The 26,764-nt window shown below is 44.3% G+C and overlaps 1 protein-coding gene across 2 annotated transcripts in view; it reads right to left on the bottom strand.

The window, feature by feature from the left end:
- Positions 1–10,549: 10,549 nt before the first annotated feature.
- Positions 10,550–26,764, bottom strand: part of LOC129678040 (uncharacterized) — a 44,427-nt gene continuing 28,212 nt past the window's right edge. The window contains exons 6-9 of one of the 2 annotated variants that reach the window (XM_055608714.1): positions 23,884–23,990; positions 19,715–19,805; positions 16,565–16,711; positions 10,550–13,353 (exon numbers count right to left, since the gene is read on the bottom strand). In XM_055608714.1, coding sequence (XP_055464689.1) covers positions 16,595–16,711; positions 19,715–19,805; positions 23,884–23,990 — 315 coding nt within the window. In that variant the 3' untranslated portion in view covers positions 10,550–13,353; positions 16,565–16,594. Of the gene's footprint in view, positions 13,354–14,073; positions 16,712–19,714; positions 19,806–23,883; positions 23,991–26,764 lie in introns of those variants that run through there. The other variant, XM_055608713.1, reaches the window with a different exon arrangement.

Here is a 26,764-nt window from a genome sequence, read left to right on the forward strand (position 1 = left end):
AAGACTACTTAAAGCAGAGGCCAGACATGCAGACAGGAGTTCAGCTGTGAGTCCTTAGAGTGAGCAGGCAAGGCAGGAATATTTCAGACGTTCCTTTTGTTGTCAGAACAGGAAGATAATTATTGAAAAATAAAATTTATTTATTAAGGACACCAAAGAAATGGTGGGGCTTTGTGCCAAGCCAGGCAGTTATAACCACCATGAAGCCCTGGGAACACAGTTTCATGCCTAATGCTCTCAGATCACTACTGTTTTCTAGCCCCCCCCCCCCCCCCAGACCAACTCACCCTTTCTGCTTTTGAAACAACTAGGCCCCTAATGAAGTCAGCCTGTAATTGTAGCGCTCTCCCTCCCAACCCCAGTGCAATCAGGGGGCTTTCAAAGTACCAGTGCCAAGAGCTCCAACCTCCAGCCAATTACATCAGTCTCCGAGGGAGCAGTTTTCAAAAGCTCCCCCCAGGTGAATTTAATGTGCAGTGAAAGTCAGAAATTACTTCCCTAGAGGAAAGTTCCTGCCGTCTATTGCTCCCCAGCTTGAACATGTGCACAGTAAATTGGGGAGGGGTTGTTAAAATGCAGGGTTTGACTTAGTAAGTCTGGGTTGGGAACTAAGATCAACAATTCATAATAATCTCCCAAGTAATGAGTGGGGCTAGTACACAGATCACACTCAGAGTCATAGCTGTAGGGAGAGTGCTCACAATGCGCTCCGGCCTGTGCCTGTTAAAACTGTAATGGGGTTGAAGAGACGGCTCAGGAAGGAAGAGCACTGGCTGTACTTCTAGCGGACCCGGGGTCAATTGCTAACCTCTACATGGTGTCTTTTTTTTTTTTTTTTAAGATGAATTTCTTCATGTGAGCACTCTACTTGCATGTATGCCTACATGACAAACGAGAGCATCAGATCCCACTATAGATGGCTGTGAGCCACCGTGTGGTTGCTGGGATTAAACTCGGGACCCCTGGAAAAGCAGACTGGGCCATCTCTCCAGCCCCTCTCCACGGTGTCTTACAACCATTTGTTACTCTTGTTTGAGAGGATCCAGTGCCTGCTTCTGGCCTCTGTGGGCACCACACACTGAGTCAAAACACTCACACACACATAAAATTTAATATTGGATCAAGATTTCCACATAGTAATTCTGATGATTATACCAAAAAAAGACAAGAAACAATTTTATTTTGGAATTAATATTGAAAAATATTTTGCAGCCTGGATTCTGACACTTTCATACCAAGGCACAGAGAATAAAATTAAATAAATTATATAAAAAAAAAAAGGCAAGAGAGTTGGGTGGTGGTAGCACAAGCCTTTAATCTTTAACACCAGAGCTCAGAAGGCAGAGGCAGGCAGTTCTCGGAGTTTGAGGCGAGCAGCACTACACAAAGAAATCTTGTCCTGAAAAAAACAAAAAAAAATCCAAACAAACACATAAGTTGAGAGTAGCAGAAAGGGCCTTAGAACACAGATAACTGTCAGATAGGAAGAAAAACCTAATTCATAAAGTAGAATTATATACAAATGGCTTTAAAATTTTGATGGGGCTTCACTCCATACACCTACTGTCAGCTGAATACTTGGTCTAAGCACATAACTCAGTCCTCATGTGAATAGATGCCCTGGGCGTGTCTGGGTAGGGGCCCCCTATTATGGGAAACAGGGATGCGGGAGGGAGGGTGGGACTGGGAGGAGAGAAGGGAGGGGCCTATGGCCGAGATGTAAATTGATTAATTAAAAAATACACCTCATCTACTGGACATCATTGCCTTTAGCTTAGCCTACTTTGAACATATTCAGGATAACTATATTAACCTACAGTTGGCCAAGCTTACCTATCACAACACCTATTTTATAATAAAGTGTTGAATGTCTCATGTAATTTATTCTTGTACAAAAACAAACAAACAAACAAACAAACAAACAAGAAACAAACAATGTCAGCAGCATTTCGGCCTGCCAAGTGTCTGCTGTTTCCCCCTGTGATTTCCCGGTTCCCTGGGAGTGGTGACAGCTGCCCAGTCTTCCAAGGGGGCTCACGCTGCACGTGGCTTGCCCCAGAAGACAAAGTCAGATGCAAAGTACATTTTTTACTAAATGCCAGTTGCTTTTGCACCGTCATATATGGAAATTTCTCAAAAGGAACCATCCTAAGTTTCTGCCCATCTGTTTACGTTAGTAGTTGAATTTGAGGAAATGAAATAGAAAGTGTCTGAGCGGCTGCGGTAACCACCCCACTACCACCACCACAGAGGAGACCGGAAGTCAGGGGACTGGAACGCAGTAAGATGGAAGAGTGCCCTTGGGACCTGCCCCAGAGAATTGGAGGGCAGGAAGTAGAAGTCTAACAAATCCCAAGAGCTATGCTCCTCTGCCTGGCAGCACCCGGCAAGCCCAGGCAGGTGGACTCAGTAGGGACGAGGAGTTCCAGGCAAGCGAGGAGGAAACAGAGTCAGGGAGTTAGGTATGCTCCCAGAGACTGGCTGTAGGGTCGGGAGGTGGCACAGCGGTTGAAAGCACTTCCTGTTCCCGAGACCACATGGGTTCCAGCGGTGCCTCACAACCATCCCTCCCTCCAGTTCCAGGGAACTGGTTCCTTCTTCTGGCCTCTGAAGACACGAGGCACACACATGGTGCACGCACATACTTGTGGGCAAAAATAAATAGATAAAATACAAACAAACATAAATTTAAAAAAATTTGATTAGAGAGAGGGGGAGAGGGAAAGAGGCCAGGTGTGGTGGTGGATGACTTGGGTGACTTGGGAGGGAGAAGGGGGGGAGAGACAGAGAGACTGACAGAGACAGACAAAGGGAGGGAGGAAGGGAGAGAGACAGAGAGGGAGGGAGGAAGAGAGAGAATTTCTGTAGGCTTCATAGGCTGAGTATAAACTGCAGCACCAACACAAAGGTATCAGCTTTGTAGGATAAGAGAACAGCAGGAGGAGCAGTATTTTAAAATGAAGCAACAAAAGATCGGTAGAGAAAACAAAAGAAATTAGTGTTGTGCTTCAGTAACAGGATTTGTGAATAATTGGTGCCAAGACCCCTTTACCCTGGCGTGTTCCATTGACAATTTTATAATTAGAAACCCAACATAAGCCAGGTATGGCAGCACATGCCTTTAATCCCAGCACTCTGGAGGCAGAGGCACGCAGATCTCTGGGTTCCAGGCCAGCCTGATCTACAGATCGAGTTCCAGGGCAGCCAAGGCTGTCTCGGAAAAAAACAAAAATCAGTCAAGCAAACAGACAAAAACTCAAAACCAACCAACCAACGAACCAACCAACAACAATGAGAGAAAGAGAGAAAGAAAGGAAGGAAGGAAGGAAAGAAAGAAAGAGAGAAGAAAGGAAGGAATGAAGGAATGAAGGAATGAAGGAAGGAAGGAAGGAAGGAAGGAAGGAAGGAAGGAAGGAAGGAAGAAACTGAATCTAAAAGTATACGCTGAGGCTCACACGGAATAAAGATTTTCCCGGCAGCTTACTGTAGGTCATTTTCGTTTTTCTCCCCAAAGTTAACCCTTGGGATCCCGGCCACCCTAAAGAAAGTTGCAAGCCACCCTGGCGCAGACACTGTGGGCATCCTTCCACCTGCACCCCAGATCCTGGCAGCGGCCCTCTTGGCTCCACGGGGGGCGCAGCTCATTGCCCTGTGGGCTCCCAGCCTCTGGCCTCGGTGAAAAGCCAGGGGACTCCGCGGGAGAGGAGGGGAGGGAGGGGAGGGACGGTCGTGGGAGAGGATTGGAGGGATGGAAGGGATGGGAGGGAGGGGAAGGAGGAGAGGGACGGGCGGGGCAGGGAGGCACTCCGAGCTCTGTGCGGCTTCTGCCCTGCGGTCAGCGCCGGTCAGCGCCGCGCACTGGACGCTCCGAGGCCAGCTGTCCCTGGAGGCTGGCCACGGGCTGCGATGGGAACACAGATCGCTTTCGAGCATCGTGCACGGTCCTGCAGAAAGCCTTTGGACGACGCTTGCCGACTCAACGCGACACTGGGGAAAGTTCTAATTCTGCCTTTCTCATCCCAGAGCTTCTCACCCCCACGAGGGGGGCAAACTGGAGCGGAGGAGAGGCGCTGTGGGCACGTCCCCAGCCTCACAGAGGAACCGAGCCAGGGCTGAGCTGGGGAACAGGAAGGCCCCAGACATGTTGACAGGCCCAGCCTCTGAGGTTAGGTGTCCTTGTCAGCCGGCTAGCGACTTGGAGGGACGAATGCCCTATCTTGTCATTTATAAAAATGCTGACTTCTGCTCGCTACTTTGAAAGATGGCCCAGGCCACCTCAGTCAGTATATGCAGGTGGCTAAGTATCCGGTCTTAGCTGACTGTAGTTGAAAAATTGTAAAAAAAGGGAGAAAGAAACCTTAAAAGATGTTTATACCTAACGTTTCTTTCAGACAAGTTAGTTACAATTACACAAGGTGTCTGCTTTCAATGCCGATCTGTGGAGCTACTTCTACATGCTTAAAGGGAACGCAAATAGCAGTGAGGGCTGGTGAGCTTCAGGAAAAAGTCCTGGACTTGGGATCGGAGCGAGCGCTGACCCTTTGCTCTTGAAGTAACTGGCAGTAAATGCAGGGTAAGCATATTGTGAAGTGGCGTGTTTTTGGTATGTAACACGTATGAACGTCACCCTGGGGCTGCCGCTCTTGCAGAAGAGTCTGGTTGCATTCCCAGCACCCACACGATAGCTCATAACCCCAGGCGATGCATTCCTGCGGCACACGGACATATTTGTGGGCACAACACATAAAATAAAAATTAACAGATCTTCTAAAAAGTCACCCCTCTGTGGCCATGCTTATTTGTGTTTTTTATCTTTAGAGTCAAAATGACAATTTCTTTTGCTTCATTTGTAACTGGCCACCACTTTAAGTGACTATGTATCAATTAATCTGGGTCAGGTCAACCTCATGAAAATTTGTTATTTTCTAGAAGCCATTACAATTCAGATACAGCTACCAACTGAATGGTGGTGGCTGCTTTATTTTGGACGGGTCTCTTCTCTGACTTGGGGAAGAAGATAAAGACCTAGCCATTATTAAGCAAGTTTTAAAATCATATATGTTTCTCTAAAAAGAACATTCAGGGGCCACTGAAATGTCCCGATGGGCAAAGGTACTTGGCACCCAAGCATGATGACCTGAATCTGATCTCCCTAGGACACATACAGGTAGAAGGAAAAAATGGACTCCATAAAAACTGTCCTCTAACTTCCACATGTGGGTCATGGCACACGCCCTCTGCGTCTATGAATATTACTATTAATAAAGAGCACTAAAGTCAAATAAGGAGGCAGAGGCAGGGAGACCTTATTTTATTCAAAGCTAGGGAAGTACATCAGTATTAGAGTCCTCAGTACGGAGGATAAAGAGAAGAATGTGCAAGCCCTATAAAACATAAGCTACCAATGGCATGTGTTAATCATGCTATATTTAATATAATTTATAGATATAGATGTAAGCATGTTAACATCATATTCAATAGAATTTATAGAAACACAAAGACAAAACCCATCACTCAATCTTAACTTTATGTGTTTGTTTTGTTGTTGTTTGTTTGAGTCAGGGCTTACTGTGTAGCTCTGGCTGGCCTGGAACTCCATACGTAGACCAGGCTGGCCTAGAACTCATTGAGAGCCACCTGGCCTCTATCTCCAAATGCTAGGATTAAGGGTTTAGGCCACCATGTCCCGCTATTTGTTTTTTGAAAGGGATTACAGGCATAGGTCACCAGCCCCAGCAATTGTCCCTTTTGATAACAGCCACAGAGAGCGAGAACTGGAGGACAGCAGAGAGAACCAGACTGTCTGAGTCTGGAGGAAATGGGTCAAGTCACTGCAGACGGAGGTAGGGGGGAGCCGGAAGACAGAAAAGGATGATAGCTGGAGGTGTGGCAAGGAGATATCAGGCCCAAAATGAGTCAGAAACTAAGATTCCAAAAAAGATGCTCTGCTAGACCAGAGACAAAGAAAAAAGATGAGTCATGCTGCCTCAGGGAAAAAGCACAGGTGCTGTCCTTGAGTCATATTCTGTACACAAGTAAATACAACCTGAAAACTCCAATTTCCTTTAGGCTTGATGATCAAGAGTTTTCCACGGTTCTCATTGTCTTAAAAAAAAGAGCCGGGTGGTGATAGCACACACTTTTAATCCCAGCACTAGGGAGGCAGAAGCAGATGGATCTCTATAAGCTCAAAGCCAGCTTGGTCAGCATAGTTGAGTTCCAGGACAGCCAGGGCTACACAGAGTAACCCTGTCTGGGGGGAAAAAATGTAGTATTTACTGAATAGTTGGCCTATGCACTCACCATTCTAAACATTTTACTTGTATTTAAAAAAATCTTAGTTACCTGTATCTATAAGTTATGTATAAGCCTGTATTAGCCCATAGGCAACCGAGAATTACACAGTGGAGGTTGGTTGGCTTGTCCACGGTTATTCATGTAACCTTGGATGCTTGCCTCCAGTCTGCACGGTATACACTGTAGCACACAGTTCCCTGTGATTTTAACTCATGTTTACCATTTATTATTTTACTGAGCTCAGCCTAGTCTTAAAAGAGGTGACTGGACATGTGCATATCTTGTCCAAATATTTTGATTTTTTATGTGGAAAACAATTGAGAAAAATTTCGAGAAGTATATTTAAGGGGTGGAGAGACAGCTCAGAGCACTGTCTGTTCCTCTAGAGGTCCTGAGTTCAATTCCCAGCACCACATGACAGCTCACGACCATCCTCAATGAGATCTGGTGCCTGCATCTGGCGTGCAGGTGTTCATGCAGACAGAACACTGTATACATAATAAATAAATAAATCTTAAAAAAATAAGTACATTTAAAGGAAAACATTTTTAACTTTACCACTTTGGGAAGTTAAAAGGCCTTTATCATAGTTTGCTACATAAAGATACTTTCAGTTTTTGTCATTAGAATTTTTTTTTTTTGAGATGAGGTCTCCCTCTTTAGTCCAGGCTTGCCTTCAACTCCTGGACTCAACTTTCTAAGTTACTGTAACTATCGGGGTGTGCCACATTGTCCAGATTGTCATCAGAACTCCTCATGGCAAACTTTACTAGATTTGGGTTTGTTCATTTATGGTAAAGTAATTTTTTCCTCTCCCTTTCAAAGAAAGTCGAACCTGGGCATGATGACCCAGGCCTAGAAACTGTGCACTTGGGAGTTAGAGGGAGGAGAACTCTGAGTTCAAAACCACCCTGGGCTCCACAGCAAGCCTGTGTCACAGGCTTTTGTGTTAGTGTGACAAAAAGCTCACCACAATAGCCTAAGGGAGGCAATCCTTGTGTCGGTGCTCGGTTTCAGAGTGTTCCTCCATGGTGGAAGATGGAGTCAGGAGCTGTTCACATCATGTCTGACTAGGAGGCATCCTGTGAGTCTGGAGCCAGAACCTAGTTATCCCCTCCAAAGCGCCTCCGGTGGCTCACTCCTGCTGCTAGGTCCTCATTCTTAAAGGCTCCACAACTCCCAGAATATCCCTACCCACTGAGGAGCAAATGCCAACATCCTGGACCGAGGGGTGAGGGGTCACCTCTCTCCTCCTGTTTTATAAGGTTTGCATATTTTATGTATTTTTATTTGATGTGTATGAATGTTCACCTGAATGTACCTGTGCACCACCATGCACACAGTGCGTGCAAAGGCCAGAAAGGGGCCTGGAGTTACAGACAGCTGTGAGCTGCCATGTGGGTGCTGGGAATTGAGGGCAGCCAGTGCTCTTAACCACAGAGCCATCTCTCCAGCCTCAAATCGAATATTTTTAAAAGTGAGATATTAAAAAAGAAAAAAGCAACAATGAAGGTTATGTCCTGTATTCTAGAAACTTCTGGTTAGGGTCCACTAAGGTGACACAGAGCAGACACACTCATTGGACTGCGATGTGCAAAGAATAGACTTGTTGTTTTCAGCCGCAAACAAACAATTACTATTGATTAACAGTAAAAAAAAATAAAAAGCATTGTGTGAATAGCTATTGCCCCTTAGAGCTATTTTCAAGAGACTGCCTTCCTTCCTAAGGACTGTGATGAACACCGTCATGTTGAGTGTGGTCCCACATCTAAATGATGGTTGATTAGTGTGGCATCTTCCCAGAGGTGTCGCAGGGGTTCACATGCCACACAAGCACCCCTCAGTATTAGTAAGGGATTCTCACTGTGGGAAACTGATGACCCTTCCAGGCCATCATCACACAGCTGCACTCATTGCAGACCAGACAAAAAGAATACGACAGAAATTCTAGGCCTAGGCTGCGACATGCTGTGACGTCAGGAGACCTGAAGTTGTAGCCGTTTCTGGATCCTTCCAAAGTCTATCTGCACCCCCTTCAAGCCTCAGCAGGAGTCAGTCATCTGCACAACACAAGATTTTTTCCCAAGAAGCACAGAACACTGAGGAAGATAGCCTTTACTGATCACAGTGGCGACCAGCTAAGGTCCTTCATTTTACTTCCTGCCAGGTCTGCCACAGGTAACCCAGTGGCCCAGAGTGGACAGTCTTTTAGTTTGACCGCCTTGTGGCAACCACCTGCTGGCCAGCCTCTTTCCAGTTTCTTACCTGCATCAGAGCCTAATCCTGGCTGCCAATTCTTCAGGAGACACCAGCACATTCCTCCTGCATAGGCACACAGGAGTCTCCATGCCCCACGGGGAACCCTCCTTCACATCCCAGCCCTTCCTCCAGCAGACAGGGAATCTCCCTACATTCACAACGCAGCCACTTTCAACAATGCGGTTTTCAGGAAAGCCACTTATCTTTCCACGCCACAGAAATCAAGACAGGTACTTGTTAAGAAACATCTAGCAACTTGCAATCTGGACTGTATTTCGTAACTTTGGGAATAACAGACTTAAAGATGTTCATGCTATGTCACACCAAATTCTTTTTGGTGTGTCCCAGCTGTGAGAAGGGCCAGCTTGAAGTCTGCAGTCACCCTATAGTTTTTGCCAGATAGTTTTCCCCCCCCAAGAGAAGGGCTGCCATGCTGCTGATCCAGCGCATTGCTTTAGTTCTTCTTCCATGACATCAGTGAGGGCAAGGTCACCTGCCAAGCCTCATTAAGATACCTGATAGCATAGGCCATGCCAAACAGCACAACCCCAACAACTGGAATCTCCTCTAGGGGCCTGCTCTTTCTCCCTTGAGAAGATCCGCAGTCAGCTCATTCTCGAGGCTCACTGACCTGGACCGGAAACCCAGAACAAATGATGACAAGCAACAGGGTCTCCTTAGCAGGACTCAGTCAGCACCAGCACCGTTTAAAAGCATTTTGAGGTAAGATCTCACTCTGCAGCCATGCCGGACGAGACCACACTATGGAGCTCAGACCGTCTCCAACTCGAGGGACACTTCCTACCTACTAAGTGCAGGGACTGTCGGTGTGAGCCTAAACTAGGGCCTATCTGCATTCCAGTTACTTAAAACCTGAAGCCTCTTTAGCTGGGTGTGGTGGTACTTGCCTACAGTCCTAGTCCTTGGGAGGCGGACATTCAAGGCCAGCTTTGGCTACATAGCAGTTTGGAAGCTAGCCTTGGCTTCACAGTATCAAGAAAAAAGGAAAGAAATAATAGAAAGCAGGAACAAAGAAGAAAGAACGAACGAACCCAGGCAGATCTCCCCCTGGTTTACACTTAGAATAAAGCCCGTATTTCTTCACATTTTTAATGTTTAAGAAATTGTGTGTATACACTTGTGTGCATATGTATATGCATGTGTGCACGTGTTTATACTTGTGTGTCTGTGTGCACGCATGTGTGTGTCTAGTGCCCACAGTGGTCAGAGGCTTTGGATCCCCATGGAACTGGAGGAACAGGTGGCTGTGAGCCTCCCCGTGTGGGTGGTGGGAACCAAATTCAGGTTCTCTGCACGAGCAGTGTGTTCTTAATCACGGAGCCATCTCTCCAGCCCCTTTGTTTTTTGTGTGTTAAACCATTTTATTATTTTATGTATGTGTCCGAGCTCTTTGCCTACATGTATGTCTGTATACCACATGCATGTCTAGTGCTGGTGGAGGCCAGAAGAGGGTTTTTGGATTCTTGGAACAAGTTACAGACTGTTGTGAGCCACCGTCAAGAGGCTGGGAATCGGACCTTGGTCCTCTGGAAGAACAGCCAGTGCCCTCAAGTGCTGAGCCATCTCTGTAGCCTCCTGAATTTGCTTTGTAACTTAAGAAGTATGACTTTACAAGATCTATAATAAAAATTGCCACTCCCCATAGTAAAAACTGCACAGGAGCCACCAAAAATCATTTAACTTCTCCCTTTTAAGGGAGAAAACTGCAGGTTAAGTGGCAAAGTCATCTGAGCAGTGGGAAGCACTGGGACAACTGTGCAGCTCTCTGCCGCTCCTGCGCGCGGTGGACTCTCACTGGGAAGCATTCGGATGCACCACACAGCAGTGTATTTGCTTGTTTTGGGTGTACTAGCTACACAATTAGCGAATCAAAACATAGTTAACAAGACCTACCAGAGAGAGCAAATGAATAAGGGATGGTGAGTGGTGAGTAAGTAATTATATCACAAGCACTTAAAGCTAAAAATAAATTCTCAACTTTTTTATTAGTCATAGGAGTCTATTTGTCACACAGAGATACATAACAGCTTCAGGAACAATTCTAATCCAAATTGTGTCTAGTTTGGAGAAAACAATTTTTTAAAAGATTATTTATTATTTATACAGCATTCTGCCTGCACACCAGATCTCACTATAGAGGGTTGTGAGCCACCATGTGGTTGCTGGGAATTGATCTCAGGGCCTTTGGGAGAACAGTGAGTGTTCTTAACCTCTGAGCCATCTCTCCAGCTCTGGAGAAAACAATTTTAGATCATATGGGACAGGGTACAAACACTCAACCTTACCTAAACTTCCTGAAACTTGCCTGTTGGCTCATAAACTTCCCACTTGTTCATAAGGGAGAGCCAGGGGATCAGGACACATGAGTCTACCTCTCTCAGTGTAGTCCTAGAGTTGACTAAAACTGCTAATTTGACATTATTTTTAACCAAAGGAGCCGAAGCATGGTATTGTGTTAACTGTATTTGGGGAAGACACTTGGAATGTGGGAAGAAATACTGAGGTTTTTAAATGAAAGAAAGTTCGATGAACACGTGCCTTGTGGGAAGGCACCGCAGGGAATGGAAGGTAATTGGTCTGCTTCAGTCTTCTGCTCCTGACTGCAGCAGCTGCTCCTGTCACTGCTAGCCGTTGGCTACCGAAGTCCCAGGTAGCTAAGTTTAGACGGCATCTGTCTGCCACACTGGATTATGTCTTATATTTCTGTGAGGGGTGGGGAGGGTAACATAGCTGACCTCGCACTGTGAACATGTGGAATTCTTCCTGCTCCTGGTTTCTCCTTCCAAGGCAGGGCAGCTTTTATGTTTTTGTTTTGTTTTTATCCTTTTAGTAATTCTCTCTCTAAAAGGGCATTTAAAGTTTTCGTTTTCTGTCTAGAGAGTATGACAGCTTTATTGGTACCTCAGACGACTCCATCATTATTGTTAGGCTTGGTTTTTGGGAGCTACCTTTACCTGGACAGCAGACACTCAGTCACAAGCTTGGAATATCAAAACTTGTAGGCTATGGAGAAAAACAAAACAAAAACACTGGGAACTCACTCTGTAGACCAGGCTGACCTTGAACTCATAGAGATCCACTTGCCTCTGCCTCCTGAGCACTGGGATTAAAGGCAAGCACCGTTTCTGGGGAGAAGGAGAACAAGGGTGGAAGGTGGACCTGGGAGAAGTGGGAAGTGAGCGGGATCGGGTGCATGTATAGGATCCCCAGATAGTTAATAAACATATCATGCTGGAAACCACCACACCCAGCTGCTAACTATATACATTTCATTTTTACAAGGAAGAAAGGCAGGGCATGGTGGCACCTACCTTTAATCACAGCACTTTGGAGGCTAGTGAGCCTGTCTATGTGAGTTCATGACCATCATGGTTTATGCGGCCAGTTCCAAGACTACGTAGAGCGAGCCTGTCTTAAAAAAAGGAAGGAAGGAAGGATGGAAGAAAAGAAGAAGAAAGGAAGGAAGGAAGGAAGGAAGGAGAAAGAAAGAGAGAGAACGAGAAAGAAAGAAAGAAAGAAAGAAAAACAGAAAAAGAAAAAAGAAAGGTGGGTCTGGGAAGCTAAGGGCAAGAATGATTATCTGATTTCTAGCACTACAAAACAAACTGTACATAATGCATAATGACTGTATCACACCTATAGCCTCCTTTTAATGCATAAAATTATGTATTTTAGTGCCACATAATCTCTCATTGAGAAGGAGCTATTACTAGAGCTCTATGTTAATTATGTTATATAATTATATGTCATATGTTACACTATATGGGTATCATTAGTTGTATGGTTGCACTTGTTAACATGTACTCAGAAAAGGGACTCCGAGTACAGTCTGCTTCACTTTATTACATACCTGTACTTGAAGACATATAGTTATGTTTAATAGGTCATGTGGCATGGAAAATGTTATGCCGAACAAAATTCTAGTTGATTTATTTCCCTGTCCAGCCTCTCTGCCTCCACCCTTCTGTCAAGCAGAACATGTGCTTCAGAGCCAGGAAAGCCTGCGTGTTGTTTTGTTTTATTACAGACACAGATCTTCACCTTGTCTGTTTTGTTCATAATTGCAATGCTGCCCTAACTCAAATAGTAAAATGAAAGGATGTAAATACATTGAACGAATCAAAAATAGGGAAGGAACTTGAAGAGATTTTAGAAAACACTGCGAGATGTCTTAGTAGGTCAGCCAGTTAAGACACTGGCTCAGCAGGTGAATACCAGTGTCTGGACGCCTCCTGCTCACGTAAGTGAGAGGCGGTCATGGCAACCTGGCAGTGATCCCAGCCCTGGGGAGAAACGAGCTTCTCAGGGCAAGCTGGCTGACCAGACAGCTGAGTCAGAGGCTCTAGGTTCGGGTGAGTGACCTGGCCTACGCATAAGGTGGAGAGATCAAAGGAGACCTCTCAAGCCAACCTCTCATCCCCACTCTTGTATACCAGTACACACACATGCTCTCCACATGCCCAAACACTTGGAAATCTGCGCAGACATACCTTCATACACCACACACCCTTTAAAAAGTTTTCTAAGAGAAAAGAAAAAAAGTCACCGGGTTTAGAAAACACAATAAGCAAAAGTTCAAAATTCCCCCGTTCTAAAATAAATCAGATTTATTCAGAGTTTCAAGTTGTTCTATGTCCCAGCTTTGAGGCGGGTCGCTAGCTCACTGGTGATAGACAATGACAGTGATGGCCAGAGTGGAGAGCTGAGGGAGGAACGGCCTGGTGATGCGGAGTCAATGACAGCGGGTGGGGAAGGACAGCAGTGCCGTAGGCAGACCTGGCAGGCGGCAGAGGGTGAACACACATGAAGAAGCAAACTCATCTGCTCGCTGTGTGGGCTTCTCTCGCTCAAAATGTTTTATTATGTTTGTTTAATTTACTTAAAAAAAATTAGCCAAGGTGTAGTGGCAGAGGCTGGAGGATCTCTCTGAGTTTGAGGCTAGCCCTGGTGTACTACTACGTGGATTCTAGGTCCGGACTACAGAGAGAGACATCAGGAAAAATCAGTTAGTATGTTATTTGTTGTGTTTATGAATGGTGTTGTGTCTGCATGTGCGTGTGTGCATTATACGCATGCCTGGGGCCCTTGGAGGCCGGAAGAGAGTTGTTGGATCCACGGGAACTGGAGTTACAGGAGGTTGTGAGCCGCCATGTGAGTGCTGGAGACCTAGTCTCCGGAAGAGCAGACAGTTCTCTGAACTGCTGCACTGTCTCCTAGTCCCTTATTTTGTACTTTTGTGTGTTTGTGTCCATGAACGAGTGTTACAACGTGCATGTGGAGGTGAGAGAAAACTTTTAGGAGTGGGTTCTCTCCTTCCGCCACGTGGGTCCTGAGGATCGCTGGAAAATGCTATTAGCTGGTGAGCCATCAACTCACTTATGGAACTCTCTTTAATTTCATTCTTTATCACCCCAAACCAAAGGATTGGCTAGCTCCAGAGAATTGAAGTAACTGATACTATTAAAAAGATAATTTATACAATTTTAGCAGAATTAGTTGAAATGTTCAAATAGGTTTAATGAAGAGAAGAAAAGCCTCTAGAAGCTGGCGAGATGGCTCAGTGGTTATAAGCACTGGCTGTTCTTCCAGAGAACCCAGGTTCCAAGCTCAGCACCCACATGGTGGTTTACAACCATATGTTCCAGGGGACCTGCTGCCCTCTTATGGCGTCTGCAGGCAGCGGTCATGCATGTGGTTCACAGAGTACATGCCGACAAAACACCCATAACACATCAAGTACATAAATAGAAAAAATTTAAATGAAAGAAAAGCCCATTATTGTTATATTATTAATTTCAAAGCTTGAACTGAAAAGTCTTTTCAGTTATGCGTGTGTTTGCTGGGAGCAGGGAATGGCTTGGTGCACATGTGTGGGTTACCAAAAACGTCAGAGGCCCTGGCCCTCCTGCAGCTGGAGTTGCTGCGAGTACCTGCTGTGGAGGCTAAGAATCAAACTGGGGTGCTCCGCAAGGGCAGTGAGCTCTTAACTACTGAGCCTTCTCTCTAGCCCCCACTTATAGGAAGAGAACTTTTTTTAGTAGATTGATTAATTAGTTGATTAATTCTGTTTTTTCTTAGAGTTTCACTCTATCAGTGTTCCAAAACTTTGCAGCAGGCTGGCCTCAACGTCCAGCGAGCCTCCTGACTCAGTCCCCCAATTGCTGAAATCATAGCCTGAGCTACCAGGCCTGCTTGTTTTGTTAACTCACATTAAAAAAAAATTATAAACTTTATTACTTAAAAAAACTTTCAAATAAAAACAAACAAAACCCAACTACCCCAAAGAATATTGTTTTTAAGTCAACTAATTGTGAGATTATTGGGGTGATTGTTTTCTAGCTATCATAGAATAGTGGCTGATGTATTAAGTAGGCATGTACAATCAAATCTTCAGGCTGTGCTCATCTGTACTAAGGAGACTTGTTTCCAGAATTGTTCAGTTATTACTAAACTAGGAGTATATTCTTTTCCAGGGTAGTGGAGAAATTATTAGGGACTTGAGCCTTATAAAAACAACAACAAAAACCTCCAAACATGGCTACATTTCTTACTTACAAACTTAGAAGCAACATTGTAATAGTTATTTACCTGCATGGAAGCCTTTTCTGGGTAATAAATACCTTGGTTGGAAAGGAATAAGTCTTTTCACACACACAGCCATTCCTTTTCTACAGTTGGGTATGTGGGTACCATGAGTGCTGAGGATCAAATTCATGGCTTAATACAGACCAGGCAAATAGTTTTCACAGCTGAGTAAGATCTAGTTAGGCAGAAGTCAATATATATGTAACAGAGATTGTATTAGCAATCTATTCTTTTTAGTTTTACTTTTTATATTAGAAGAAGATGATGGTATGTTTGTGTCTGTCTCTGCATCTGGTGTGTGTGTGTGTGACTTCAGGTGTGCTTGGACTGTGGTATGCAGGCAGAGTTCAAAGGGACCTTTCAGCAGTGTTCTCCTTCCACTGCGGGATGCAGTGACTGAAGCAAGCCTGCTCCTGACTCACCTCACCCACCTTATTTACCCAAGTCAGGTTTAGTAGTCCAGGCTGTATTGTAGCTGAGGCTGTCTTGACTCCTGTATCCTCCTGCCTCTAGTGTCTGAGGCTGGGATTAATGCATGCACTATCATGTCTGTATGGGTACTGATTTCTGTGTAAAAAAATACTTCAAAAACTTAAGTAAAACTTGAAGCTGGTAGATGGCTCAGTGGTTGTAAGAGTGCCCGCTGCTCTTTCCCAGAGGACTGGAGCTCAGTTCCCAGCAGTCGTATCATGTGGCTCAAAACCACCTGTAACTCCAGCTCCAGGGGAGCCAACACTGGCCTCACACACATGTAGTCTACAGATATGCGTGTGTATTCACATACAGCACACAGAAATAAAAATAAATTTAAAAATTATGTAAAAGTAATCACTGCGGAATGTGTGTGTAACTCTGAACTCAAGGGGCTGTCTGGAAAGCATAAACAGGCAACCACTGCGCCTTCCCATCTCCGAGTGATGGGGCATTGCTTTAGAACTGAGTTCCTCACAGGCTGTTCACAAATGTTTGGCTGGTGCTGCAGCCATCTTAAGGGCAGTTTACAAACTGTATTGGCAAGGATTATTTTCTTCCAGAATGTCATAGTGATGGCCTTATGTCTTTAAATCACATACAGGCCAGGTTAGCCTCAAACTACGTATCCAAGGCTAGCCTTGATCTTCTTTCTGACCCTCTTAACCCAGCCTCATGAGTACTAGAATATGGTGGACACTCATCCAGGTGCCCAGGGAACATGATTTCATTATCTGGAATTTCACAATATTACCCTAAGTAAATTAAACACATAAGCTTATGTTTGTAATAAGATAAAAGGGCAATCCAAACATCTCAGATAAGTATTTTAACCCACACAGAACTACCGCATATGTAGTTCATACAGAACTATTTACAGGGACAAGATCATGCATGTAATACTTGAAAGGGAACAAAACGTATGGATTACCATATCACAGGGGAGAGGGTTCCTTCAGGGCTAGAGAACCTTATACAAATGAATCTGTTCAAGAGCTTCTCGGTCAGCATCCATTTGTGGGTACTCCTCAAGGTGCAGTGGGATCTCTTCCACCCAGGAGGACAGCTGCAGATTGATCTATGAGAAGAAAAGCATGAGCAACAGGAAAATTACAGAATGATCTTATTATTTACAATTTCACAATATTACCCGAAGTAAGTTACATAATAGATTTTTAAGACTTATTTTATATTTATAAATGTTTGTATGCATGCTTGTGTATGTATTAGTCTGTGCCTGGTCCCCAAGAAGGCCAGGAGAGGGTGTCAGATTTCCTGAATCTGGAGTTACAGATAGTTGTGAGCTGCCATGTGGGTGCTTGGAACCGAATGCAGGTTCCAAGAGCAGCAAGAGCAAGAGCAGCAAGTGCTCTTAACTGCTGAACCATCTCCCCAGGCACCTACACAACAGGAATTTTACTATGATAAACAGGACTAAGTTTATACAGTACCACATGAATAATTTTTGTTTTACTCTGATTTTGGAACTTGAAAAAAATGTTCACAAATGCTTATAGATTTACTTATGTCTATGAGTGTTTTGCCTACATGTACACTGTGAACCACCAGTGTGTGCCTGGTGCCCATGGAATTAAGAAGAGGGGTTACCCTGGACCTGGGGTTATGAATGGCTGTGAGCCACCATGTGGTGCTGGGAAATGATCCCAGGTCATCTTAAAGAGCAACTAGTGCTCCAACCATCTCTCCAGCTCCTAGCATAATTGTTTTAATTAATGTAAGTAGTGTAATAATTATCCTAAGGCTTAAATAATCAAAGACAGAAACAATTGGAATACATGGAAAACACAAAGATCTTCTCATTCCCAAAGTACTGGCAAGAAGCAATCTCCCTGCAAAACCTGCATGAGACTCCACCTTTCAGCCTCTAAACTTGAGCCTCCACAGAAGGCTGGAGCCATCACTGTACATGTCTGTTTAAGGTGGTTTGCCTTTTAAACATACTTAGCAATTATTACTATATGCATGTAGATGTGAGGAAAGCTCTTCAGAGTCAGCTCTCTCTTCCATCGGGGATCTAGGGATTGAACCCAGGGTGCCAGGCGGCACAGCAAGAACTTCTCACATGCTGAACCATCACACTGGCCTGAAAGGTGTTTTCTTAAAATAAGAAAGCAACAAAGTCATCAAGTTTATGCGTAAGATCTTGTTCCTAAACTTCCTAGTTTCTGAGACAGGCCGGCCTCCAGCCAGTGCTCAGTCTTCGCGCCCGGCCTCCCACCTACCAGGCGTGCAGACCTGCGTCAACCTGTCTAACTTTACAAGTCTGTAACACTTCATTGTATTTATGATTTGTGTGCACGTCTGCTCATGTGTGTGGCTCCTGCTACCTCTCCAGACCTCTTTGTTTTGTTTTGAGCTCAGGTCTTTCTTCTCTAGGCCAGGATGCCCTTGGAGTCATTCGTGAACCACCCGGTGGTTGCCTCTGGATTGCTAAAATTACAGGTGTCAATGGCTGTCTAGACAGATTCTTGTACACTGCATTAAAACTGGTGTTTTGGGGGCTGGGAAGGTATCTCAGCAGTTACGAGCAAGTACTGTTAACAACCATTCCTAAGTACAGTTCCAGGGAATCTGATAATCTCTTCTGACCAGCAGGGCCACCAAGCTCACAAATGGTACACATACGTACAAGCAGGCAAAACAGTTTATACACATAAATAAATCTTTAAAAAGCTGTTATTTTGGTAAGTGAAAAAAATATCAACTAAATTGGCTTACAAATATAAATATTATAAATTAGAAACTTAAAACGACTATTTTAATTTTTTATTAATTTATTTTATTAATATTTATTAATTTATTTTTCAGTTTTACTATATACATAGCTCTGGCTGGGCTGGAACTCACTCTGTACACTAGGTTGGCCTTGAACTCAAGACATTCTCCTGCCTCTTCCTCCCAAGAGCTGGGATTAAATGCATGCACCACTAGGCCTGACCAAGAACACATTTTAGAAGGGATGTTTCTATGAGACTGGGAAACTATGGTAGGATCACACTGCTGACGGCAGGGCTCTCAGGGGAGAAAATGAAGCAGGTAAGCTGGGATGAATACCTTCTTTACACATTTCTACTTTATTTCCTTTGCTGTAACAAGTACAATGAGGGCAGGCGAGATGGTTCAGTGTTTAAGAAGGCTTGCTGTGCAGGCATGAGGACTGGACTTCAGACTCTAGCTGGTTCTAGAGTCTATGGAGCTGACAATTAGCATCCATCATCCTGCTCAAGCAGACTAGCCTGGGCCACAGATTTAAAAAGAAAAGATGATTTCAAACTGACTTGGGAGATCAAACTGTGCATAGAATATAGTCTTCCACTCCACTTGTTTGACTCTGAAATCCTTGGACAACTCTGACCCTACTACAGCCCTTTATTTTGTCTGACAAATTCTCATGTGGAGCCCGACTGGCCGAAACTGCATTCCTCTCCCATTCCTTCTGTGCTAAAGGACAGTGTTAAGGTGTGGGTATTCATTTCCGAAGTTTAGTGTTTTGAGAAGGGGTTCTGTTGACCAGGTTGTTCTCATACCAGTGGGTTCAGGTGACCTTCTGCCTCGGCCTCCCATGTGGCAGTGTGCAAGCTTGTCATCTTCCTTCTCAGCTATAATGTGGGTGCTATGTCTCTTACCCACTCTGTAGTGTTTAATAGCCTACAAATATGACCCCGCAGTTGTTAAAAGTGGTGTAGAGAAACAAGGGAATCTATATCCAGATAAGAAATGTATTTCAGTGCTTTTGAGGGCAGGTGATAAGGCACAGAGCAGTACTTGAGCAGTGTAGTCTTGGAAGGCTGGAGATAGAGATCGGTAGGACAGTGCATCCCCAGCATGCAAGAGCCTTGGGTTTTTGTTTGTTTGTTTGTATTTGTCAAAACAGGTTATCTGTGTAACCCTGGCTTTCCTGGAACTCTCTCTATAGGCCAGGCTAGCTCTGAACTCAAAGATCCACCTGTGTGCTGAATAAAAGGCCTAGGCTACCACATCCAGCTCACTAGTCTAGATTTAATTCCCACCACCACCAAAACCAACCAACCAACCAACTGCAGAAAAAGTAGTTATGTACCTGAAGACTCATGAGAGAATCTTGGAGACTTGGTACTGTCACTAGTAGCGATCCTCGTTTTCTTACGTTATGGATGATGGAGTCCCAGGCACTAGAACACATCAAAAGCTGATCTAATGAATCAATAGTAAGATAATGTTGCATATTAATCACAACAGAGAAAGCTCTCTTGTTCAGTGTCTCCTCTTTCTCATGATGGGGAGAAAAAGAGAGAGCCTCTAACATGCTGAGCAATCTGCTCTAAGTTACAGCTCCAACCGAGTTTGGTGGTGCAACCTGGAATCCGGGCACTGAAGAAACGGAGGCAAGAGGATCCTCTTGAGCTTGAGACCAACTGGGGCACACAGTGAGCTTGAGGGCAACAGCCTTGGCTATAGAATTAGACCTCATCTCAACAACAACAAAAAGCACCAAAACCCTGGATGTGGTCTTTACTATACAATCCAGCAACTCTACACTTTGCTATTTACACAAAGAAGTTGAAAACATGTATCTACAAAAAAGATCTGTACTCGAATAGTTCCTGTACTTTTACTCCTAACCGTCCATATTGGAAGCAATCGTGAGATCCTTCAGCAGGAGAATGGGCGAAGTGTGATATATCCAGACGACTGCACACTGTTCAGTACTAACAGAAGATGTGTGCTTAAGCCACGAGGACCCAGAGGAACATTGAAGAAGGAACCTAACCTGAAAGGGCTCTGGATGCCATGACTCTACCTAGCACATGCCAGAAACAGAACACTCTGGGTTGGTGAGAGATGAGCGGTCGCAAGGCTGCTGTGGCCAGGGCTTCTGTGACCATGGAGGACCGCGGAGCATCGGAATGAGCACACTGTTCTGTGAGAAGAATAATGGCAGACTCCGCATGTGTGTGGGTAGACGGTACAGACACCTTTATCTTTTTTACAGTTTTGCTGAGAACTCAGAACTTCACTAAAAAAAAAGCAAGGCAAAACAAAACAAAAACCAATGTGTAAGCTTTTATTAGACAGTGGATTTTTTTTTCTGACTAAAAATGACAGAAGAAAATTCAGACAGTATCTAGAAATCTAGATGGGCAAAATGTTTACCCACAGGAAACAGCAACACAGTAGAAATTGGCAAATTTTCCAGTTCCTGAGGGGTGTTGGCAAAGTTATGAGGTCAAAGTACTGAGATTACCAAGATGGGGATGTGGGTTACTGTAAGTTTCTCAGTAAGGAGAAACGAAGGTTTCAGTCACACAAGCCAAGCAGGTTGAGCACCAAAGCCTTGTAATTGCTCCACAAAGCACATGAGAATCAGCCCTTCAGATTAGGCCAGGGCTGAGATTGCTAGGGGCTGAGGGAGAGGAAGAGTCCTTGAAAAACAAGGGGCACTAAAGTCAGAAACAAACAAACTGTGTGTAGACATGCATGGTATGTAGATTAGATCTTCTAAAGCTCACATCAAGAGTGAAGTCATACCTCACTTGGCTGGCTGTACTATTTTGGGATGGAATTCCAATATCATATGGCATCTGCAAAGTTTGGTGGGACTAGGAACTCTACAGGACAATGAAATGGGCCCTGCCGAAGGTGTCGGAGAGCAGCGTGCTTGACCAGTTCTGCCTAACTCCGAGGTTGATATGCACTGGAATCCTACACTACGTATGGTCTTGGTAGTTTGCCGCAGCAGTGGGGAACACAGATGAAGCGAGGCAAGTAAGGCGGGGGGGTGGGGGGGGGGGGGGGGGGGGGGGGGTGGCGGTGTCAACTGTGCTGATTAAGGCTATGACTAGGAGGTTTCATAAGCCTCAGAACTTCTTAACAAGACAACACAACATTCTTTTTTCAGGATGTATATGATAATCACATACCAATGTTTAATAACAAATGTCCCTATGTCAGCCAGAGCTTTTTATTGTGATGTGGCTTCTAAAAATGATGTATTTTACAAGTTGATTTAATACAAGACTGAAGAACGACATTAACACTATCTTTTCGTTTACCTGAGACAGGACCCTGAACTAGCTATTTAGCCAAATTCACTGTCACAGACTAAGCAGAAGTGCCGTGTTGTGGCTCGGCTTGGTTCCTGGAGCCCTGACTAGGGGCAGTCAGAAGAACTGATGGGTGGGCTGTGCTCTCCGACGGAGACTCAGTGTCACCCTGGAGGCTCTGTGTGTTCATTACACAGCTGAACAGGTTAATGCATGCAGCTGAACAAGGAGGCAGGTTATTACCTACAGCTCAACAAGGAGACAGGGTTTACGGTGTACCGCTGACAAGAAGACAGGCTTAGCTAACCTCAGTAGGAGCAGTCTCTGTAGGGAGCAGTCTTCAGCTGTAAAGACCTAGGGTGAGAATGCTTTGATGCTCATGTTCCACACACACCGCCAGCACCTGCGCAGGGAGGGCAGGAAGGCTTTGCACTCCCATGTCGCAAGCATACATTTACCCAGAGCTCCATGCTCCCTAACCAGAAGTTATGAAACGACCTCATGGAGCCACCACTTGTTCACCACTCATGTAGTCTCTAGGAATGAGTGCGTGAAGAAAGCTGTTTTTTACTTCTGTGTAGAGCTTCAGGGTCTCTCAGCAGGGTCTCACTATTCGGCCCTCGCTGGCCTGGAACGCGGAGATCTGCCAGCCTCTGCCATCCCACGCTGGGATTAAAGGCGTGCGCCGCCACCTTATCTAAATATAGAACCCACCCCATGCAGTTCACCAACAGCTCACATCATTCCGTGTCCAAAATCGGTATATTTTGAAGAATTTAAGGCATCTTTCTTATATCAGTGATGTTATATCCTTCAACAATTACATAATATTTATCTGCAACTAAGTTTAAAAGTAGAAAAGCTGCTGGTATGGTGACACATGTCTGTCATGCCAGCATCAGGGCTGAGGCAGGAGGGCTTGAGGTTCAAGGCCAGCCTGGGGTGCATAGAAAAGTGATCAGACAGTTGCTACGTTTCCCACTAGCTGACAAGTGGAATAAGCTCCAGGGGCCTGTTATTACTTCCTTAAGGACAGTGTTAAGAGGATGGTGGGACAAAGCTCAGACATAGAGCATTTGCCCAGCATGTGGGCTCAACACCACAAGTGTAAAACAACAAACACATAATTAGTTTTCCAGGTGAATATTTCTCATCTTCTCTATAAGCCTCGGCTAATCCACTTTTTTTATGACAGCTGTGATGCTAGGGTTAGTTGTTGATTTGACAAAAGCTAGTGACATCTGAGAAGAGGGACTCTGGCTAGCTCTTAGGGGTTCTTTTGATTGAATTAAGGGGAGGGAAGGGAGCTGAGCTGGTAAGCATGCGCTCACTGCTTCCCATTTCTGTATGGACACAGCTGTCGAGATGCTTTACTCTCCTACTGCCTCGACTTCCCCATCACCTCGGACTGTAACTGGGAACTAAATAACCGTTCTCCCTTAATCGCTCGTCAAGAGATTTTTATCACACCAACAGAAAAAGAAACCAAGGCAACAGGCTAGAAATACAATGGTATTTTACAGAGAAGAGAACCAAGGCAAAGAAGAGTAAAGACCCACGGCCACTCTCTTAAACTGTACCCTAAGCAAATGCACGAATCATGCTCTCACTGTATATCTACCAAAGATTACCTGTTACAGGGACCACTGAGGCTCAGAGTATAAGGTGGTTTATATAAAGTCTGGTGACCTGAACTTGATAACCAGAACACACATGGTGGAGAGAACGGACTGTTGCTTTCTTTTCATCTCCACATACCCACACAATAAATGTAAACATTCTTTAAAAATTAAATGTATTTTACAAAGTGAGTTTTTGTCAAAAATTTGCACTTTGCATTTAATCTGTTTCCTTATTAAAATAAGTTGATATCATGTATGAAACTGTCAAAAAATAAATAAAAATATTTAAAAAAAAACTTGAGTGCTGGATAGTGGTGGCACACACTTTTAATCCCAGCACTGGGATGGTAGAGACAGGCAGAACTTGAAGTTCGAGACCAGCCTGGTCCACAGAGTAAATTAGCCAGGACCACAAAGAGAAACCCTGTCTTGAAAGAAACAAAAAACAAAACAGTACAAAAAAACCCCACACTGAGTTTGTCATTTTAAAGTTGGCATGAAAACATTTCTACCTTACCAATCTCTTTTTACACCTTCCTGAATGTATTTTAGTAATAGATTTCTTGCTCCAGTAAATAACATACCTGGCCTGTTCAGCCTCAGTGAGAAAATATTCGAAGACATTGTTCATTACAATGACATCAGCACTCTGCAGGAGTGCACTCTGGGTACAGATGTCAGCATGAAGCACCTGTAGAAGAATGAGCTCGGGTGAGACAGTGAGGACAGTGCATCACGCAGCCATGTAGGAAACACGCTGGCTCAGTGATGCTGTGGGGGCCCCCGCCTCATGATTATTTCCTCTTAATAGAGTTCTGAGATTTTCCCTTTATTATTACATTATTAGGTTTAAGAGTCAAAGGATGGAGGCTTAAGTTAGAGCTCTGCCCAGCTAGATTTGTACTCTTTAGGTAGGTTGTTTTTGTTTTTTTTTTTTAAATAGTAGTTATCAGTCCTGATTACACAATATAAAAAATATAAAAGTAGATATGAAAACAAGACAAAAAAACAAACCAAAAGCCTTCAAGAGCTGGAACAACAGCTCACTGGTTAAGAACATTTACTGCTCTTGCAGAGAACCAGGTTTGGTTCCCAGCACCCACAGGGTGGCTAACAGCTGTCTGGAAGTTCCAGGGGACCCAATGCCCTCTTCTGACCCCAGTGGGCACCAGGCACACATGTAATGCACAAACATACATGGCAAGCAAAACACTCATAGCACATACAATTGAAAAAAATCTTACAAAGACTCCACACCCTTCAAAACCACTAAAGTACATTTATAAACAGTCAAATGTGTGAACTTGATTCTAAAATTCACTTGAAGGTACTACCTGTCAAAAAAGTAAGCAAAAACATTTATTTAAACACTATATAGGGCTGAAGACACGGTTTAGCAGTTAAGAGCACTGAGCTCTTCCAGAGGACCCAGGTTCAAGTATCAGCACCCATAGGCAGCTCACAACCTTCTATAACTCTGGTGTCAGGGAAACCAACGCTCTCTTCTGATCTTTGTGGGCACCAGGCACAACATACAGTGCACAGACATATATGTAGACAAAACACTCATACCCATAAATAATAAATAAATCCTAAAAAATTTCCTATATTCCTCAGAAACATAACTTAAACCAGAATTAAGGCTTTGCAGACCACGGGTAAGATAAGAAGATACACGTACCTGCTCGGGAGCAAAACAAATAGATTTTACTTAAAAAAAAAGAGAGAAGAACTTCTTATGTGAGCTATAAATACTCAAGCCTTATATAATATGCAAGGTGTTGTGTGGTCTGGTTCTAAGAAACATTCTTTTAAATAATAAACATCCTAAGTTTGTTTAAATTCATTTGACCTAGGACCTTTAAACACAGCTTTGACACGGTCATCAAGAAGACGACAGCTGGGCCAGAGATGGGTTCAGAGAGTTAAGTAAGGCTCTTGCCGCAAACAACCAGTTAATAATCTCAGACAGCAGAAGCATGTAGCTTAACTATGCAATACACACATAAGCAGTAGGGTTATCGTCCTTCTCCCTTTTATCCTTAGTTCCTCTTTTCTCTTTCCCATCTAACTTCACTTTCCTTTGTCTACTCTTCTACTCCACAGACTGGGGAAAGAAGAATCAGAAGGATCAATTAACTGTGGCAGTCAACAAAAGCACCCTTAGGGGGCCAGTAAAACCCCAGAGGATGCTTAGGGGCATACTCTGTGGACTGAATGGCAGCACAGAAGCCCTAAAACAATCAAACCCAACCAACATTCCGTGGATACCTCTTACATGCAAGAGGACAAACCAGGTTAAATGCGACCCAGTATCTGTGCCAAATGTTACACTATAGTAATGTGATGAAAAACAAAACTAAATGTAACTGCAGTGACTCCTAACGCCATCAAAGGAATGAGCCAGAGCAGTGACAGGGGAGGGTCAAAGTTCAGTGCAGCCGGAGGAGAGGGATGGGAGAATGTGAGACAACAGATCCCCCTACAGGTTAAGACAGTGGTCAAACTCAGACAGACACATGTATTCACTCCTTTGTAACGACAATATGAACTTGCTAGCTTTTTTTTTTTTTAATAATAAAAAAAGAGCTAAAAACCAAAAAAGATGAGGGAAATAAAAATAAAAATAAAAACAACAGACACAAAAACTTCAAAGTTAGTAACAAAGAGAGGAGAAAGTCCTAAGGAATTTAGAAGAGGAAATCTGAAACACTGATTTCTGAACTAGAAGTAAAGAATCAGGACTTGACATGATTTGTCACAGCATCTCTGCAAGCCTTTGGCAGTGGCTGGTGAGAGAACAGAGACAAATACTAAAAATACGAAGGTGTGATGGAAAGTCAGTTTAGGAACCATCAAGACACCACATGCGTTCCCACCCTACAACAGTGTTCAGGTGTGCTGGATAGGGCTAGAGGCTGGCTAGAGGCTTGCTGGCCAGGGAAGGGTGAGGAAATGACTGAGAACAAGGCAGCCAAGGGGAGACGCACACATTCCCAGGAACCGGCAGCTCCACAGCCCCTTCCTCTTCCACGAAGCTCCGGGGACTCTGCTCCCATCCAGCTGAGATACCACAAAGTCTGCTCTGGACGGTCAGCCCAGCGCTGAGGGAAAGACCTCAGACATCTCCAACACTCACGATCACACAGGAGAGAAGCCCTCGATTAAGATCTTCAGTCTAGGTGCTTAGAACTTCAACCGGCTGTTTCTCCTTTCCTCACTGGAGAACCCCAAGCTCCATACACAAGGTAAGCACTCTACTGCAGAACCACGCCCCTCCACGTCTTGTTCCTCACTCAGGCATGAGCAGACAACCCAGACTGTAGACTGTTGAGGAAGACCTTCCTAAAAATGACCACCACCCACCCCTCAAAAGACAGACAAAACCTCAACAATAAATTAAAAAGAAAGAAAGAAAGAAAGAAAGAAAGAAAGAAAGAAAGAAAGAAAGAAAGAAAGAAAGAA

The sequence above is a fragment of the Psammomys obesus genome, unplaced genomic scaffold (assembly GCF_907164565.1).
Source record: "Psammomys obesus unplaced genomic scaffold, mPsaObe1.curated_primary_1811, whole genome shotgun sequence".
NCBI classification, from domain to species: Eukaryota; Metazoa; Chordata; class Mammalia; order Rodentia; family Muridae; genus Psammomys; species Psammomys obesus.